Consider the following 19,267-nt stretch of genomic DNA (forward strand, 5'->3'; position numbering starts at 1 on the left):
AGGATTGAATGCTGAATATACTGTCATAGCTGGGAATGCAAATGCAGTAATAGGCTCTGAGAAAATCGCTTTGTTACTTTCGTCCCGCGTTACTTTCGCCCCGGTTCTCCCCTAAAGGGTAAAGGAAAATCTTAATTTGAAGATTATCATGTTCTTCTTAATACTGTATATATATATATATATATATATTTGAAATTATCAACAACTATAACAAGTGGAGGTTGGTAACATCTATCAATAGTTCTGCCTTTCTTCGTGAGAAGTGATTTTTTGGTCCCATCAAATACTTCAGGTCATCATCATCTAACCAAAAAACAGAATAAATTCATACATTTCTGTGTTAGGTTATGTTTTTGGAAGAGTTTCAGACTCTAATTGGTTTCCACTTGGATGTAAATGTATGTTGGATTATGCTTTTCATTTTATCAGCCCAATGTAGCAATGGTGACTTGAGTAGAAACCAATATTAAAGGTTTCTAATGTTTCAGAGTTAACCTGGATTCAAATCCATTTGCACAGGCTAGTGTATTTAGTTTGTCTTTTGGACAAGAGCCAGACCTGCTCAGTTCACAGAGGTTTAAATTCAAAGCAGCTGAGAGGACAGGAGAGGTACAAATTCTCCTACCAGTTAATTAGAATGTATCCCTCTGGGATCACTCCGGCTTCTAACCTGCCCACATAAAAGCTAGCTTAAGGGAGCAGAAATGAAGTTAACTGAGTGTTCTAGAGAGCTTTTGGAAAGCGTTTGGGGCCATTTGTCCTCCCCCAGCCTCAGCCCTCAATGAGTTTTGAAGAACGCTCATTGATTGGTCATGCCATGAGGTAAGAGTTGGAGGAATTGATGATGCTGCAGCTTTTTAGTTACCCGAGCTGCACTCAAGCTGTGAGTGAGATAAGACAAAACCTGCACATAATGGTTTAGACCCACTTCTGTTTTTGCATTCTGAATATTTTTATGGTTCTTACACATTGTTTTTTCCTATGCATTGTTTTTTGTTTAGTTACAGTGCAACACTGCAGTGAACTTTTTAATAGTTTGTGTTGTTGTTGTTGTTGTCGTTGGTTTTTTTCTCCATAATGTTCTTTAATTAATTCTGCTTCAACTGCATAACAAACAGAGCTCATCCAAACTTAGTTTTTTAGACTTGGTGTGTCATCTGTTTGGAATTTTGGAAAATGGTCAATGCATTAAATTAGTTTTCACCACATTTTTCGGTAAGCTAAATTACAGCAAAATAACGTTACTAAATTCTAAGTGTATTAACTATATGTCTCCTATAAAATAGCTCCCTAAATTGCATAATGCAAAGAATGTTTAGCATTCAAATTCTAATCAAACATCATCACATCTATTTTTTGGGGAGGGATTTTGAAAGATATATCTTAGATGAAAAGCCAGGCTGGTGTTGAAAAGGCTGCCATTAGTGTCATTGGTCCACTTGATCATTTACATTTAGTCATTTAGCAGACGCTTTTATCCAAAGCGACTTCCAAATGAGGACAATGGAAGCAATCAAAAACAACAAAAGAGCAATGATATATAAGTGCTATAACAAGTCTCAGTTAGCTTAAACACAGTTCACTTAGCAAGGGCTTTTATATAATATAATAAATAAAAAGAAAACAGATAGAATAGAAAAAAAGTGCTAAATTTAGAGGGTAAAATAAAGATGGAAGAGATGTGTTTTAATAATGTTACTAAATTCTAAGTGTATTAACTATATGTCTCCTATAAAATAGCTCCCTAAATTGCATAATGCAAGAATGTTTAGCATTCAAATTCTAATCAACAATGATGATTTCATTGCAATATTTGCATACAAGAATGCTATTGGTCTTCTATTTTAAATTGATTTACATAATGAATTATTGTGATTGATCTTTTCTTTCTTCCATTATTTAGCCATTAATTTAACGTTACTATCAGCCTCTTTCAATTTCTCTCTCTCACATTGTATTATATTACCTAAAATTTGAACAACACTCTTTGCTGCCTTACAAGTACCAATATTTCCTCTAGGAAATGTAAATAATTTTTTTTTTTTTTTTTTTTTCTTCTATGGTACTATCAATATCATTTTCTTCATCAGCCCCCAAGAAATGAAACCCTAACTGCTTACTTTAGGGAAGAGTAATTATATAGTCCCTGCTATGCCATCTAACATAATTTTCCTAAAGCAAGCAAACTGTTTTTGCAGTTATTGCGCTTGAGTCATAATCCCAGCTCTGCGTGTTTTAGCTAAAGGTCACGCCGGAGCTGAAATGACCCAGCGGTCTGATGTCTGGTTTTATTGAACCTCTGGACTGAATGCTTTGCGGTAACTTTAGTTTGGGCCCATGTGCTGGGCTCTTTCTGTCAGACCCATGTGAATAGGCTCTGTCTGTGGGCGAGCACAGAGTCACTCCCGTCTGACTTTGCCTGTCACAACGGGGTCAAAACTTCCCTCAAGGACACCAAAACTTTTTCTGGCTGGCCAACACAAAGGTGACAGTGCTAGAGGTGGGATCAATGTGCCAGTGGGGGGAGGAAGATTACAAAGTGAGGAGAGACTGAGCAGACCCATATTGCCACTTATAAATCAGCCCACCTTCAGCCATCTACGTTTACAAGAAAATACTATTTCAGTTCTTCTACTTCAAAATAGCACATTAAACCATTTAATCTCAAATTATTCTTATATCCAAATGATTTTTCATTAGTAACGCTTTGGAATATTCAATAATAATAATTAGCAGCAGTAGTAGTAGTATTAATTTTAATAGAATTCTTTTTTTTTTAAATTGTGTTTTTATGGTTGGTCACAATTGGAACTGGTGGAATAATGTGTATACTGAATTAAAATATTTCTGCTGTCATCAACTCCATTCCATCACATTCCAGGGTTACTAATATACATAAAAACCCTTATACAACATGCAAAATATATCATAACATTGTTATATTACTGCAACCAGTATTAAAACATCAATATTTTAACATTTAGTGAAATATTACATGAAATTAATGACTCTGAATTTATTCTTATGGGTGATATGAATTGGGACTGGCTGTCTGGGAACTCTGATTGTTTTAAAGACTTATGTAATGACTTAAATTTAGTGCAACTTATTAATGAACCGACAAGAATAAATCCCAAAGCAGAAATAAAATCTACTCTCCTAGATCTAATCGTAACAAACTCAGTTCATAAATACACCTCTACTGCCGTATTTTGCAATGACGTCAGTGACCATTGTGCAGTCGCTTGTGTAAGAAATACAAAAATCCCAAAGGTAAAACCACGCATACTCCTAAAAAGACATTTGAAAAGTTTTGAACAACAGGCTTTTCTGCATGATCTGTATCATAGTGAACTCAACAGGGTGTCTTTGTTTTCGGATGCTGAAATGGCATGGGATTTTTTTCATTCAAATTTTATTTCCATTGTAAATAAATATGTACCAATCAAAAAGTTTAGGATCAGTGGTAAGGACAATCATTGGTTTTCAGACAGCCTATCAGAGCTAATATGTTTAAGAAATAAAATGTGGGCACAAGCCAGATTTTCCGACTCTTCTGCTGATTGGACTGCATTTAGAACTGTAAGAAACAAGTGTACTTTGATGATTAGAAAGTCCAAATCTGAGTTTTATTTGCAGTCAACCACAGAAAACTTAAACAATCCTTTAAAGTTTTGGAAATCAATTAAATCTTTGTCGGGTGCACGTGTGACCTCAAACCTTCCAGAACAGATTCTTATTGGGTCAGATGAAGTAAAAGACAAAGCAGTCATAGTCAATCAGTTTAATAAACACTTTATTCAGGCTGGATTCATATTTAATCAAACCGCAAATAAATCTGTCCCATGTCCTGCCATGTCAGCATCTGAAAATGAAAATCGGGAATTGTTTAATTTTAAACCGATTTCAGTTTCAGAAGTTCAAAAAGCCCTCAGAGATATTGATCACAAAAAGTCAGCAGGTACAGATAATCTGGATCCCTTTCTGTTAAAAGTGGCAGCTGATATTATTGCTGAGCCCATAGCGCATATTTTTAATTTGAGTCTTCTTTCTAACTCCATTCCTAAAATCTGGAAAGCAGCCTATGTTCTCCCTTTACATAAAGGTGGAGACCCATCAGAATTGAATAATTACCGTCCAATATCAAAACTTTCTGTTTTGTCAAAGATCTTGGAATCATTTGTTAATGTACAGTTAAAACAGTATTTGACTGACAAAAATATTTTAAATAATTTTCAGTCAGGGTTCAGAAGTGGCCATAGCACTATCACTGCTGCTACATTAGTGATAAATGATATTATCGGGGCCTTAGATAAGAAGCAACATTCTGCTGCATTATTTGTTGATCTGTCTAAGGCATTTGATTCAGTTGATCATGGATTGTTATTGACCAAACTACGTTCAGTTGGTTTAAGTGAGAAGGCTGTTGCATGGTTCCAGAATTATTTGGTAGATCGTACTCAATGTGTTTATGCTGAAGGATGTAAATCTGATTTTCTTGAAATAACTAAAGGTGTCCCTCAAGGATCAATCTTAGGACCCATTTTGTTTTCAATTTTTATAAATGATTTGGATAGAGATATTCAAGCCAAATTACATTTATATGCTGATGATACAGTGGTTTACACCCAGGCTTCCACCATTTCAGTAGCAGTGCAGGAACTTCAGACTGCATTTCAGACACTGCAATACACATTATTGAGTTTAAAACTGGTTTTAAATACACAGAAAACAAAGTTTATGGTCTTCTCTAAAGCTAGAGCACAGCTACTCGACAATTGTAGCCTTTTTTCATTAGATGGGAACTCAATTGAGAGAGTGTCTTCATACAAGTACTTGGGGATATGGATAGATGATAAGCTTTCCTTCAATGAACATATTACTGCTTTAGTTAAGAAACTTAAAGTTAAGCTCGGCTTCTATTACAGAAATAAATCTTGCTTTACTTTTAGTGCTAAGAAGAAACTTGTGGAAGCTACTTTTCTGCCTGTAATTGATTATGGAGATATATTGTACATGCATGCTGCATTTTCCATCCTGCGTCATGTTGATTCAGTTTACCATGCATCACTTCGATTTATAACAAATACAAAGTCCCTTACCCATCACTGCATTCTTTATGATTTAGTTGGTTGGACATCACTTAAAATTCGTAGACAACAGCACTGGTATATCTTTATTTATAAAGCTATACTTGGCAAATTTCCACTGTACCTCTGTAACCTCCTCTCTGTTTGCTCTGGTACCTATCAGCTACGCTCCTCAAAGTGGTTGCTTTTTAAGGTGCCACGAGTTAAAACCGAATTGGGAAAAACTGCTTTTTCTTATTTAGCACCTTGGGGGTGGAATAATCTACAAAAAGAGCTAAAGTTAGAAACCCTTATGTCCATAAAGGAATTTAAAACTACTGTAAAGAGTGTTGTGATGGAGACATGTTCTTGTTTTTCTTGAGAGTCTCATTGTGTTTTTATATTTTTATTTTTAACATTTTGTACTTCTTCTTTGTACGTGAAAATGTAATTTGGTGTTTATGTATGCATTTTGTGTGCTTTGGCTGCTACCTTGGCCAGGTCTCTCTTGTAAAAGAGATTCTGAATCTCAATGGGACCTCCTGGTTAAATAAAGGTATAATAATAATAAGTGCCAACTTCACTAAAAACTGGAACTGGATTTATATGTTTACCTAAAGCCACTGTATTATCCCATTGGTCACTATTGTTGCCATCAACATGCTTGGTCATTCTGTGACCACACTTAACAAAACTAAATTGTGAATTCATATATTAATGCTAATATAGTCCCGTTGAATGACTGAATGAAAATCAGTTTGTACATTCGGACACTGGATGCGCCATAAGGGGACCAGCGGTTTGGAAAATGGATGTATAATTCAGCTGCAGGCACCATCTTCTGGTGAGATGAGGAATTCATTCGGCATGACCCTTATATTGCATTATGGGTATTCTCTAGCTATTGAGTGTACATTGGTTGTAAACTCATTATTGTGGTGCATTATGGGATTGAACGAGTGCACTTTGTGTTTTGTAACTTTGCAAATTGCTTACATGCACATGCAGCTACTGTATATTACACATTAAGTGAAAGGTAAAATAAATAAAAAAAGAAAAATAATAATAGGTGCCCTTTAAAATCACTCTGCATCAAAGATGACTGAATAATCCTGGTTATTTCAAGTTAAAGGACTGATTTACTCTAAATTTTAATTCTGTCATGTCTTCTGTTAGAGCAAGTGTTCTGAGCCGCGTGACCGTCAGGTCTCGGACTGGAGCTTTTGAATGGGATCATGTCATTAGGCCCTGGCTGTGTCAACATCAAGGTTGTAGAGTGGTCCTGCTGGCCCGCAGGCTGTGAAGTTCAATCGTGATCTCTGTTCTTCCGCCAGCTCTCACTCAGGTGTGAGGAGCCTGCAGCAGTATTTGTTTGTGGGACAGGACTGATAACCTCACTGGCTCCAAAAACCTTCAGTGGAGCCAAAAGTCAAGGGCATTATGTCAATGAAACATCAGAAAAGCTATGGCTGAATCATTATATTACAGTCTTTGATGTTTTGGGGAAGCATTAAAAGTTCACCTGAAAATGGAAATTCTGTCATAACTCACCTTTATGTTCTTCTAGATTTATAGGAGGTTGCCTCTTCTGTGGAATACAAAAGGACACAGATGATACACTGTAGAATAATCACATCAGAAAGTATTTAGTGAAAAGGACAAAAGAAATTAGACCTTAAAAGTGCCAAAGGTAATCCAAATGGGTGTGCTGTAATCCATTTCTCCCAAACTGGACAAAACTTTATTTCAATAGTCCACTTTAGACATTCTACTAACTGTAAATTTGCAACTATCTGTACAGCAGTTGTAACTGTAACTTGTAATTGTAACTAACTGTAATTAATTTGCAACTAACTCTAGAGTATTGGTACATGGTTACGGCTAGAGTTAGTAGAATAAGGTACGTACTTGCAAAGTAAATAAAGTGTGAGCAGATATAAAGCATTACTCTAATGACTGCTTAAGTTGACATTTGCAGTACTTTAGTTGAAAAGTTACATATAGCTAGTAGAATGTCTAAATTGGACTTTCAAAATAAAGTGTTAGCCTTAATAAATAAATATTTGTGTCATGCTAGGTTTGACATCAGTAAGGCCAAATGTCTCTAAATTAACAGCAGTCAACTATGTCTGGGAAACAGAGCCAAATCCTACCCAAAGGGATGTAACATGTGGAGATACCAATATGGACTGACGAAGGGACAGTGCAACATATGGAGTCCACTGCGGAAGTACATCCTACCAGAGAGGGGCAGCTAACAATGCAGGGACAGCCAGAGGAAATGCTCAGGGAAATGCTTCCACGGAACCATACCGTGGAAAAACACATGCAGAATTGCCAGAAGGGAATCTCAGCATGGACACCTAGCCCAGCACAAGGGCTGACAAAAGGGCATACAACAAAAGTACTGAGCCTAGTGAAAGACTCCTCCACCAAGCCTGATGCCAAAGGGTGCTAGAGGACTCTACCAGGGTTGGTCAACTGGGGGAACTTACTGCCAGAATAATTAGCACTTGTATCCCCTGCTAAGGTGAATGGTGCTGCAAGCATGACACCGAGCCATTCTTCCTGCCTACTCATACCCAACTCAAGAAAAAGATACTGGTTCAACTCAGAAGTTATCAAACCTTGCAAAGGTATTAGTTGTCACCCAGGCCACAGCTCTACAACTGTCTGCTACAGAGGAGCCGTGCGCCAATGCACAAGAGCATGCCATACTCAGAGTGGAGTGAGCCCTCACTCCCAAGGGACACAGCTTGCCTTGAGTATGGTATTCCAAGGTGATGGTGTCCAGTAGCCAGTGGGCCAACCTCTCTTTGGAGACAGCCTTTCCCTTTTGCTGACCCGCAAACCAGACAAAGAAATGATCGGAGCTTCTAAAGGCAAGGCACAAACCGGGCACAGCAATGCAAGGACTCGATCTGCCACCTTCAATGGCAGTGCTTGCAAGTTCACCACTTGATCCCGAAAAGAGGTGGTAAGATCTTTGGTCACAAATCCAGGTCAGGGTCTCAAGATTATATGAGAATCAGCTGGCCCAAACTCAAGGCATGTTCTCTTGACCAAAAATGCTTGCAGGTCCCCCTCAAGGAGATCAAATGGAGCCTTCTGTAGTCCAGCAAGGACCACAGAGAGATCCCAAGAGGGGATGAGGCGATTTCTTGTAGGGTTTGTCCTATCAGTGTCTTCTTTCAGAATGTAATTGTAATTTTTGAAGCAATCAGCTCTGAAGTAAAATCTGAATGTGGATGCATGCAACCAGCTTATGTACAAATATGTAAGGGAAGTGGCTTGGCATGCAAATTCCACTCGCCAGTTCACATTAGCCTTTTTAGAGGTGAATCACTCAGAGGTTATTGGGCTCCCAAACGAGACCCCATAATGTCAGTCAAGTCAAGTCACCTTTATTTATATAGCACTTTAAACAAAATACATTGCCTCAAAGCAACTGAACAACATTCATTAGGTAAAACAGTGTGTCAATAATGCAAAATGATATTTAAAGACAGTTCATCATTGAATTCAGTGATGTCATCTCTGTTCAGTTTAAGTAGTGTCTGTGCATTTATTTGCAATCAAGTCAACGATATCGCTGTAGATGAAGTGACCCCAACTAAGCAAGCCAGAGGCGACAGCGGCAAGGAACCGAAAATCCATCGGTGACAGAATGGAGAAAAAAACCTTGGGAGAAACCAGGCTCAGTTGGGGGGCCAGATCTCCTCTGACCAGACAAAACCAGCAGTTCAATTCCAGGCTGCAGCAAAGTCAGATTGTGCAGAAGAATCATCTGTTTCCTGTGGTCTAGTCCTGGTGGTCCTCTGAGACAAGGTCTTTACAGGGGATCTGTATCTGGGGCTCTATTTGTCCTGGTCTCCGCTGTCTTTCAGGGCTGTAGAGGTCCTTTCTAGGAGCTGATCCACCATCTGTGCTGGATACGTCCTGGATCTGGATACAGACTGGATCTGGTGGCTATGGTGACCTCGGAGTAAGAGAGAAACAGACTAATGTTACCGTAGATGCCATTCTTCTAATGATGTAGCCAGTACATCGGGAAGTGTTCCCGGTTCCGGTTTACCTAATTAATGCAGCCCTAAAAATCCTTTAACGGATTTGGATATTAAAAGCATATTAGTATGTTATGTGTAAGCCATGTTAAAGAGATGGGTCTTTAATCTAGATTTAAACTGCTTAAACTGAGTGTGTCTGCCTCCCGAACAATGTTAGGTAGGTTATTCCAGAGTTTAGGCGCCAAATAGGAAAAGGATCTGCTGCCCGCAGTTGATTTTGATATTCTAGGTATTATCAAATTGCCTGAGTTTTGAGAATGTAGCGGTCGAGAGGATTATAATGTAAAAGGAGCTCATTCAAATACTGAGGTGCTAAACCATTCAGGGCTTTATAAGTAATAAGCAATATTTTAAAATCTATACGATGTTTGATAGGGAGCCAGTGCAGTGTTGACAGGACCAGGACGTCAGTCTGGACGTAATATCGAACGTGACTGACTGAAAAGGAACTTTGCTAATTACATGTCAATTTACCCTAACTCAACAGTCTACTAATACTCTAATGATAGTTCATTGATGTGTAGTTGCAAAGTTACTTACGGTCAACAGAGTCTAAAGGAAACCATCAAAATAATGTGTAAACTTTTTTATTTTTTTTTTTATTTTGCCCAATTAACAGAAAGAGTTCCAGTTAGAAGTTAGTAGCACTTCAAAAAAATAATTTAATGTCTTTTATGTGCACATGGCACATGACTCATGAGGACACATTACCCAAGATCAAGTGACCATTGTTTGTATACTTCACTAATGGTCACTAATGAAAGGGGTCTAACGTGAAGGTTGCAGGGTCAGATCGGCGCACTTGGCACATCAGTGACATCTTTTGTTCATTTATAAGAACACATGTAGGGTTTTGTCCATGTGTTTTCCCGTTGACCAGCATACAACAGCAAGCAACATCAAAGATTGTCAGCCGCTGCATGAGGAAACATCCATCAATCTTGAGTGCCTTTGTCACTTAAGACAGTGTAAATGGAGAGAGGATCTCACCTGAGGGATGATATAAGGCCCCTGCACTCTTCTTACATGGATTGTAAACTGTTATTGATTCTCTTTCCTGTAGGTTGTGGCACTCGGAAAGAACAGTCGAGGCTACCATTATGTTATTGCCAATCTGGTGAGTTTCACCACCTCCATACTCTAACTAAAGAACAGAGATTTTAGAAATTATGCAAATTCAATGACAAATAAGAGTGTTCAAGATGAAAAGATGCTCCTTTAAACATCCATTACAAAACATGCACCAAATATAAGTATTTATGTTTGTTTTATTGTAATTTTTTACATGATTGTCCACAACATTTAATAACACTAAATATGTGTGTAATCAGTAAAACTAAAGAAATGTATTTTTCTAAACACTTCTGATATACATGAGTGTATTTTTCCCCCTAAAGTGATGTATTTTAATTATAAATATTGTTTTCTTGTGGTTCTATCAATTTGACAAACTTATATAATATATGACATCCATTAATCTTAATATACCACAATGGTTAATAAGAGCCTTAGTGATTTTCCCATTTTGGGTTTTGAAACGGAAACAATGAGATCCATTTTCACATGATGATTGTTATATTGCCATCATCTCATGAATCCTAAGCTTGCTTCTTTTCCATAATCTCTTTCCACAGGGCTTCACCAACATTAGCCTGGACAAGGTCTTTCTCGGTGGAGCGAACATTAGTGGCTTCCAGATAATCAATCCTGAAAACTCAGTTGTACAACAGTTTCTCCAGAGATGGGACCGTCTAGATGAAAGAGAGTTTCCTGAAGCTAGAAACACACCTCTGAAGGTCTGAAACTACTACTTAGAAACAACAACAACAATCATTGTTGCTGTCTCTTCTTTTTATGATCTTTGACTTTTTCTTTTAATGAAAAATCTCTACTTTTCACACAATAGGCTACTTTTATTTTTATTGATTTATTTTTACAGACACGGAAAGATGTTTTCTTTACAAGTTTCATTAATTTCTCACTGGAAATTTGCACTTACCGGCACATACATTTTCCAAGTCTTTTCCAGGAGAGTTTTTTTTTTTTTTATTATTATTATTATTTTATTAATTTTTTTTATGAAGACATCAGAAAGCGATTTGAATTGTGACTGTAAAGGCACAATGTCTTTGATGTTAGCTTTGTTATATTACATTTATTTTTGTCGCTAAGTTCCTCGCTGCAGTCACTTTGAAAAAATACAAAACAATATAATAGTGTAGCTCACGGCAAATTAGCACAGACCAGCTTGTTCTCTTTTCTTGGTTGAAATGAGGTGTAATTACAGGTTGTACCCATGAACAGCTCTCACATACCTAAATATTTTATATATCTCTGTAATTAGAAACCTTGTTAATACCCTTTACATAGCATGAAATAATTTACAAGCTACATCCCTGAAGTGTGTCATCTTTTGTTGCATTTGCCAATTATGATTATTTTCAGAAATGTATCGCAATTGTCCTTCATTATGTACATCAACATGTGTTTAGACGTGGAAAAGGGCAGCTTATTTTAACCCTCTACAGAGTGTTTACTTACAGATAATGTGTTTGATTATTTTAAACTGCTCTAACAAATAACTGTTAATGTGAGGTGTTTAACTGTTATTGTGTACAGTACACTTCAGCGCTGTCTTATGATGCTATCCTGGTCATTGCGGAGGCGTTCCGGTACCTGCGACGCCAGCGAGTAGATGTGTCCAGACGAGGCAGTGCAGGTGATTGCCTGGCTAACCCTGCGGTCCCTTGGAGCCAAGGCATCGACATTGAACGAGCTCTCAAAATGGTAAAATGTCTCTCAAAATGTGTACATTTTTTGCATTTTTCTAAGTGTTTTAGCTTTTCTGAAAATGACAATAACAGTTTGTATTCTCTCAGTGTGTAATTCACTTTGAAATTAACAATCTCCTTAGGATTAATTTGCGTTACTCCCACACATCCAAATTTATTCCAAAAGTTTCAAGTACCATTGTTATTTTGCTGGTTTCTTTATGTTGTTATTGTTTTTGGCAGGTCCAGGTGCAAGGGATGACTGGTAATATCCAGTTTGACAGCTTTGGTCGCAGATCAAACTACACTATTGATGTTTATGAAATGAAAACAGGTGGCCCAAGAAAAGTAAGTCATCAGTAAATGTGTAAATTTGTTGGGTAAGCTTTGTACAAGTCAGTGTGAGAAATCAACCAGGGATCCATTCCTCAAGTCTAAGCAAAAAAAAAAAAAGTTTATCAGATATACACATTTAAAATGTATATTTATAACTCACTAGATAAAATAGAGAAAAGAATACTGATGACTCATCTCATCTTAGACTCCATAACAAACTAGCAATAGCAATGATTAAGGCAAGACACCACAGGTGAATTGGGTAAAAACTGATTTCAACATACCTCCCCAGTTATTTAAGTACATACATCTTGAAGTCATGTCAGATGACCGATGAATTGGGATATCGTTTCGATAGACCAATCTACTTTGAGTATAAACTAAACGAGCCAATGCACATTGGCATGCAGTTATTGCATCCAGCCGCAGTTGATCACAGCATGAGCATAAAAAGGTAGCAGGTACAATGAATACCAGCTTTTCACTTAGGAGCCAAGCGAAAACATTGTTTGCTCCTCTATCTCTGGGTCCCAGGAGGGCACAGAGAGTTGTGGACGGCCTAACACCAGAACTCACTCATCCTCCTTCACCAGCCGGCAGTAGCGGGCAGTTCGAGAGCATCAAACAAAGTCCCTACTCACGCACTCTCTGCCAAACTGTGAAACTAGGTAAGCATTGCACCGCAGACTCAATGGTCGCTTACGAGGCAATCATGTGCTGGTCCAAATGGACAACACTGTGACCGTTGCGTACATCAACCGACAAGGTGGTCTGTGCTTTTATCGCATGTTGCAACTCACCCACCACCTCCTCCTTTGAAGTCGGAAGGTTCTGAGGTCACTTCATGCCATGCACATTCCATGTCTGCTCAACCGTATGGCCAACGAGCTATCTCGAGCTTTGCGTCGGGAGAGTGGTGACTCCATCCTTGTATGGTCGAGCTGATTTAGAGACATTTCAGAGCTGCTCAGGTAGACCTGTTTGCCTCACCAGAGACCTCTCACTGCCAGTTGTTCTACTGCCTATCTGAGGGAACACATCGGCACAGATGCACTGGAACACAGCTGACTACACGGCCTGCATAAGTATGCATTTCCCCCAGTGAGCCTTCTTGCACAGACGCTGTACAAGGTCAGGGAGGACAAAGAATAGGTCTTGCTTGTTGTGCCATAATGGCCCACTCGGACCTTGTTCCCCAAACTAGTACTCTTCGCAACAGCCCCTCCCAGGTGGATTTATTTGAGGAAGGATCTTCTGACTCAGAGATGAGGCACCCTATGGCACCCGCATCCAGACCTCTGGAAACTTGATGTCTGGTGCCTGAATGGGACGCGGAGGTTCTTGGTGACCTACCCTAAGAGGTAGTGTACACCATCACTTCAGCGAAAGCACCATCTACGAGACATGCTTCCACCTTGCAGTGGAACCTCTTTGTCGAGTGGTGTTCTTCTCGCAAGATGCCCAAGAGATGCCCGATCAGGGTCGTGCTTTCTTTTTTCCCTCCACCCTCAAAGGTTGCTGTGTACCATGACCCTGTAGAAGGGAAGTCGTTGGGTAAGAATGACCTGGTCATCATGTTCTTTAGAGGGGCCAGGAGGTTACATCCTTCCCGACCCCCTTCCATACCCTCCTGGGACCTGTCTCTTAAAACACTACATCAGGGCCCATTTGAGCCCTTGCACTCAGTCAAGCTAAAGTTTCTTTCATTGAAAACTCTGCTCTTGCTTGCATTGGCCTCCATCAAGAGGGTAGGGGACCTGCACATATTTCGGTCAACAATTCATGTCTAGAGTTTGGGCCATCTGAATCCCAGGTAATCCTAAGGCCCTGGCCTGGCTATGTGCCCAAGGTTCCCAACACATTTGCTAGGTTCTATAGCCTTCGTGTGGAGATTGGATCCTCCTGTGTTCTAACCTAAAAAACAGGTAGTGGCACTGATAGGCCCTGGTTAGTTTCGGCTTGCTTAAACTACTCCAGAGCGTCCGTACTGTAGACTCTGTCAAGCTCCTCCATCCCCTTGGCAGCCAGAAGTGTTGGAGTATCTGGAGCCAGGCCTTTACTCGCTGAATCCTTGAGATCCGGTAGAAGGCTGGGTTCCATATGTGAGACCAGCGGACCCCATATGTTTAAAGTCCACGGTATAGCCTCAGAGCTCGTGTTTCCCGGGTAGACTTCTGCCATTTCCAAGAGGGTTACAATCACTTCCTATTTTCCATATGCACCTAAACAGATGTTCATGTGTGTATTGTTCCCGAGACCTCCTTCAGGAAGGATGGAGCTTCCGCAGCACCCCTGTTCCAAGTGGAATGGGTACGTTTCCAAAGTGTAATCCAATCTCACTGAGTAGGTAGTGCTTCGACAATGGTGAATGGAACTTCTTGTTGTGAGCCCCGGCCTACACCAAAAAAAGGGGCGCAGGTAGCTCACACAGGGCACACGAAGGGGTAGGAATCCCAATTCATCGGTCATCTGATGTGACATCGAGAGTGACCGGCTGAAAGGGAATGTCTCGGTTACATATGGTAACCCTCGTTCCATGAAGGAGGGAACAGAGACGTCACATCCCGTTGTCACTGCTGCTGTACCATCGTTGAGCGGCCGGGTCACCAGCTCTGCCCCTCAGTGAAAACCTTGTATGCATTGGCCTTTGACCCCCTTGCTGCCTTTTTATGCTCACGTTGTGATCAGCTTCAGCTTAATGCAATAATTGCATGCCAACGTGTATTGGCTTGTTTAGTTTGCACTCGAAGTAGACTGGTATAACAAAGCGATATACCTTCATAATATACAGTCGTGGCCAAAAGTTTTGAGAATTACATAAATATTGGAAATTGGAAAAGTTGCTGCTTAAGTTTTTTTAATAGCAATTTGCATATACTCCAGAATGTTATGAAGAGTGATCAGATGAATTGCATAGTCCTTCTTTGCCATGAAAATTAACTTAATCCCAAAAAAACCTTTCCACTGCATTTCATTGCTGTCATTAAAGGACCTGCTGAGATCATTTCAGTAATCGTCTTGTTAACTCAGGTGAGAATGTTGATGAGCACAATGCTGGAGATCATTATGTCAGGCTGATTGGGTTAGAATGGCAGATTTGACATGTTAAAAGGAGGCTGATGCTTGAAATCATTGTTCTTCCATTGTTAACCGTGGTGACCTGCAAAGAAACGCATGCAGCCATCATTGCGTTGAATAAAAAAGGCTTCAAAGGCAAGGATATTGTGGCTACTAAGATTGCAACTAAATCCACAATTTATAGGATCATCAAGAACTTCAAGGAAAGAGGTTCAATTCTTGTAAAGAAGGCTTCAGGGCGTCCAAGAAAGTCCAGCAAGTGCCAGGATTGTCTCCTAAAGAGGAATCAGCTGCGGGATCGGAGTGCCACCAGTGCAGAGCTTGCTCAGGAATAGCAGCAGGCAGGTGTGAGCGCATCTGCACGCACAGTGAGGCGAAGACTTTTGGAAGATGGCCTGGTGTCAAGAAGTGCAGCAAAGAAGCCACTTCTCTCCAAAAAAAACATCAGGGACAGATTGATCTTCTGCAGAAAGTATAGTGAATTGACTGCTGAGGACTGGGGCAAAGTCATATTCTCCGATGAATCCCCTTTCCGATTGTTTGGGGCATCTGGAAAAAGGCTTGTCCGGAGAAGAAAAGGTGAGCGCTACCATCAGTCCTGTGTCATGCCAACAGTAAAGCATCCTGACACCATTCATGTTTGGGGTTACTTCTCATCCAAGGGAGTGGGCTCACTCACACAGCCATGAATAAAGAATGGTACCAAAACACCCTCCAACAATCCAACAACAGTTTGGTGAAGAACAATGCATTTTCTAGCACGATGGAGCACCGTGCCATAAGGCAAAAGTGATAACTAAGTGGCTCGGGGACCAGAATGTTGAAATTTTGGGTCCATGGGCTGGAAACTCCCCAGATCTTAATCCCATTGATAACTTGTGGTCAATCCTCAAGAGGCGGGTGGACAAACAAAAACCCACTAATTCTGACAAACTCCAAGAAGTGATTATGAAAGAATGGGTTGCTATCAGTCAGGATTTGGCCCAGAAGTTGATTGAGAGCATGCCCAGTCGAATTGCAGAGGTCCTGAAAAAGAAGGGCCAACACTGCAAATACTGACTCTTTGCATAAATGTCATGTAATTGTCAATAAAAGCCTTTGAAACGTATGAAGTGCTTGTAATTATATTTCAGTACATCACAGAAACAACTGAAACAAAGATCTAAAAGCAGTTTAGCAGCAAACTTTTTGAAAACTAATATTTATGTAATTCTCAAAACTTTTGGCCACGACTGTAGATAAGAATAAAACTGTAAAGTTTGGTGTGTGTGTGTGTGTGTGTCTAAGTGTTACTAAAGTGTAGATTTGACGCTCAGTGCTAGAACAAAATGGTAGTGCATATAATTTTTATTTTTTTTTAATGTATAGTGTCTTGCACAGTGTTTGAGAGAGCTTAATGCACTGCGACATAAGAAGACATATGCAAAAATTGTTGAAAGTGTTGAGCTTTTTTTTGGCATTTTGATTACCATCTGTATAACCACAAATGTACAAATACCATGGTTAAACTATGGTTAGTGTAGCAAAGCTATGGTTAATTTGATGTTAATATTCATGGGGATGTTATAAAAATTTGCACAGTTACAGTAATTGTGTATTTCGTCAGCTTATATAGGCTAATGATATCCAATGCGGTCAGGATGTTAAAAAAAATCTCACTTTTCTTAGCACACATTGATTTTTAGCTCTCTCAGCCACCGTAGTCTTGCCTTAATTGGTTGCAAATAGGTTGGACAATCCCTTCAATATGTCCTAACTTTAAGCTTCAATAAATGCATCATAACAGAAACTGCTCTTTATAACACACTATTCCAGAAACAATCACAATGGATGAGAATAGTTAAGCCTAAGGTTAGATGGGGTCAGTGTCGGTAAGGAGAAGCTAATTGACAATGACTGTCAGTAGTGATGTACAAGACTGTGTCGGACCCCTCTGCAATGTCACCTCAGTGATGCCTTAGTGGCTATTGCTATGCTAATGGTTCTGACACATGCCGCTCAACCGCTATGCAACAACTCAAGCATGTAGCAAGGAGAAAACACAGAATGTGTAAATCAGTAAAATCTAATCAAGTTAAATTTCTGTTGAGCAGAATTACATCCAAGAGTAACTTCCAGCTTCTGCATCCCTGAAAATTCCACCATAAGCATTTTTTTCCTCTTTAACAAATGTCAGCCAAGAATTTGTCTTTTTTTGTTTAACTCCAGGCAATAACAACAGCAGCTAATATTTTTTTAATGAACACAGTCTTATGAGAGTACACATCCACAACAGCTTCCTTAGCTGAACAGAAGGGCTGTGGGGAGGGGGTAGTTAGCATCAGTGCAATAAAAATGTCTGCTGTTTGGTAATAACGCAAATGTTTTCCCTTTACAGATCGGATACTGGAACGATATTGAGCGCTTTGTTAATATAATGGATCAGCAGTACACCAACGATTCCTCAGTGGAAAACCGAACAATTGTGGTCACTACTATTATGGTACACGCTCCATGACGTTTAAATCATGCCGCATATTCTGCCCATCAGGGTCATGGTGTTGACTCCTAGATTGATACATTCTGTCCTGGGCGGGTAGAAGTACTTTTCTTTTGTTTTGCTTTCCATCCACTCATTACACGTTGAAACAGTCAAACGCGAGGAAAACCGACGCATGAGTGTTTCAACTGTATCTGTGTGGGTGTCAAAGCATTTTGATTTTCCATATATCAGTGGCCTGTCGTAGCAGTGACATCACAATAACGGCATTAGGTATGATGGTTTCACATTGATATCATCAAGTAGACATACAATGCATATGTAGGTAAGACTTTCCACTCATCAAGTAAATGGCCAATGACACATGAGCTATAACAAGCTAATGCTTACCACAACAAAGAAGGGTTTGATGTTTTGCCTCTGGCAAAGATAAAGCGTATTTGAGTGAGGCCAGGTATGAGGCCCTTTCTCAGATTCACTTTACATTGACCGGAGGACTGCTCGGTGCTGATGGATCACTTCATCTTCTGCCATTAATGGCATTAGCTTTAAAATCAGCCTCTAATTGGCAAGGCCAACACGCATCTCTTAGGAATTCAAATCAATGCTCACAACATCATCCCCTGTAAAACAACAATCGTTTGTAATTGTTTTGTTTCACCAAAAACCAAGGTCAGTCTTTCAAATGACTTGAATGTGAGCAATTAAACAAGCAGCTGTCAGTTATTCTATCAGAGGGATTCAGGAGGAAAACAATCACACAAAGGATGAGGTGAGAGGATACATTCAGCACAGAACAAACAAACCATTGCTAACCTACTAGCACCCTAATTGTCTCTGACTCTAATGGGATGCATTCTCACTGCAAGAAGCCATATTGTTTGGTAATAATGACAAGCAAGCCGCTGCCACAATGTTTGAAATGGGGGGGTAGGATAAAACCAGCTTGCACACTTTTACTTTGTTCAATTCGGTTTGTCGACAAAGTGCTTTTGAGTTTGGATCCTAACAATAGCTCCGTTTTTGCTTGGTTTTGTTTCCCTACTGAAAAGACCATATATTGTGTTTTTGGATGCTGGTCCCTAACATGGCACCAGTCTGTTTATATAGCTAAACCAGCAAGTCAGCCAGTATCTCTGGAACAACCATGCTAGTCGACCTGAGCTGGTCCACCAGCTAGACCGAAACTGCAGTAGACACCTAACCAGCAATACCTGGCATCAACCAGCCTGAAATTCTAGCTGGTGAAAGCTGGTCTTTTTAGCAGGGATATGTTCAGTGTTCTTTCTGTTGGAATGATAATGGCTTCTGTCGCATATGTGCTTGAATATGTCTGAACAGAATTAACACTATGATTCCTCTACAGTCACTGCCATTTACTTAATGAATCGGATTCCTTCTCACTTCATACGTTCTTGCATACCTCACCTCTCACCCTCAACTGCCAATGCATTTCAGACCCTTGGG

General features: G+C 39.6%; 1 protein-coding gene across 6 annotated transcripts in view; it reads left to right on the forward strand.

Moving 5' to 3' along the window:
* Positions 1 to 19,267, forward strand: part of gria3b (glutamate receptor, ionotropic, AMPA 3b) — a 140,767-nt gene that overhangs the window by 83,160 nt on the left and 38,340 nt on the right. For all 6 annotated transcript variants that reach the window (XR_009425244.1, XR_009425245.1, XR_009425246.1 and 3 more), the window contains exons 5-9: positions 10,200 to 10,253; positions 10,771 to 10,932; positions 11,756 to 11,923; positions 12,151 to 12,255; positions 17,699 to 17,803. Coding sequence is in view for 3 of the 6 variants with exons in the window: in XM_059522165.1 (XP_059378148.1) it covers positions 10,200 to 10,253; positions 10,771 to 10,932; positions 11,756 to 11,923; positions 12,151 to 12,255; positions 17,699 to 17,803 (594 nt within the window). In the remaining 3 variants the exon portion in view is untranslated. The remainder of the gene's footprint in view (positions 1 to 10,199; positions 10,254 to 10,770; positions 10,933 to 11,755; positions 11,924 to 12,150; positions 12,256 to 17,698; positions 17,804 to 19,267) is intronic.

The sequence above is a fragment of the Carassius carassius genome, chromosome 33, assembly GCF_963082965.1.
Source record: "Carassius carassius chromosome 33, fCarCar2.1, whole genome shotgun sequence".
Classification (NCBI taxonomy): domain Eukaryota; kingdom Metazoa; phylum Chordata; class Actinopteri; order Cypriniformes; family Cyprinidae; genus Carassius; species Carassius carassius.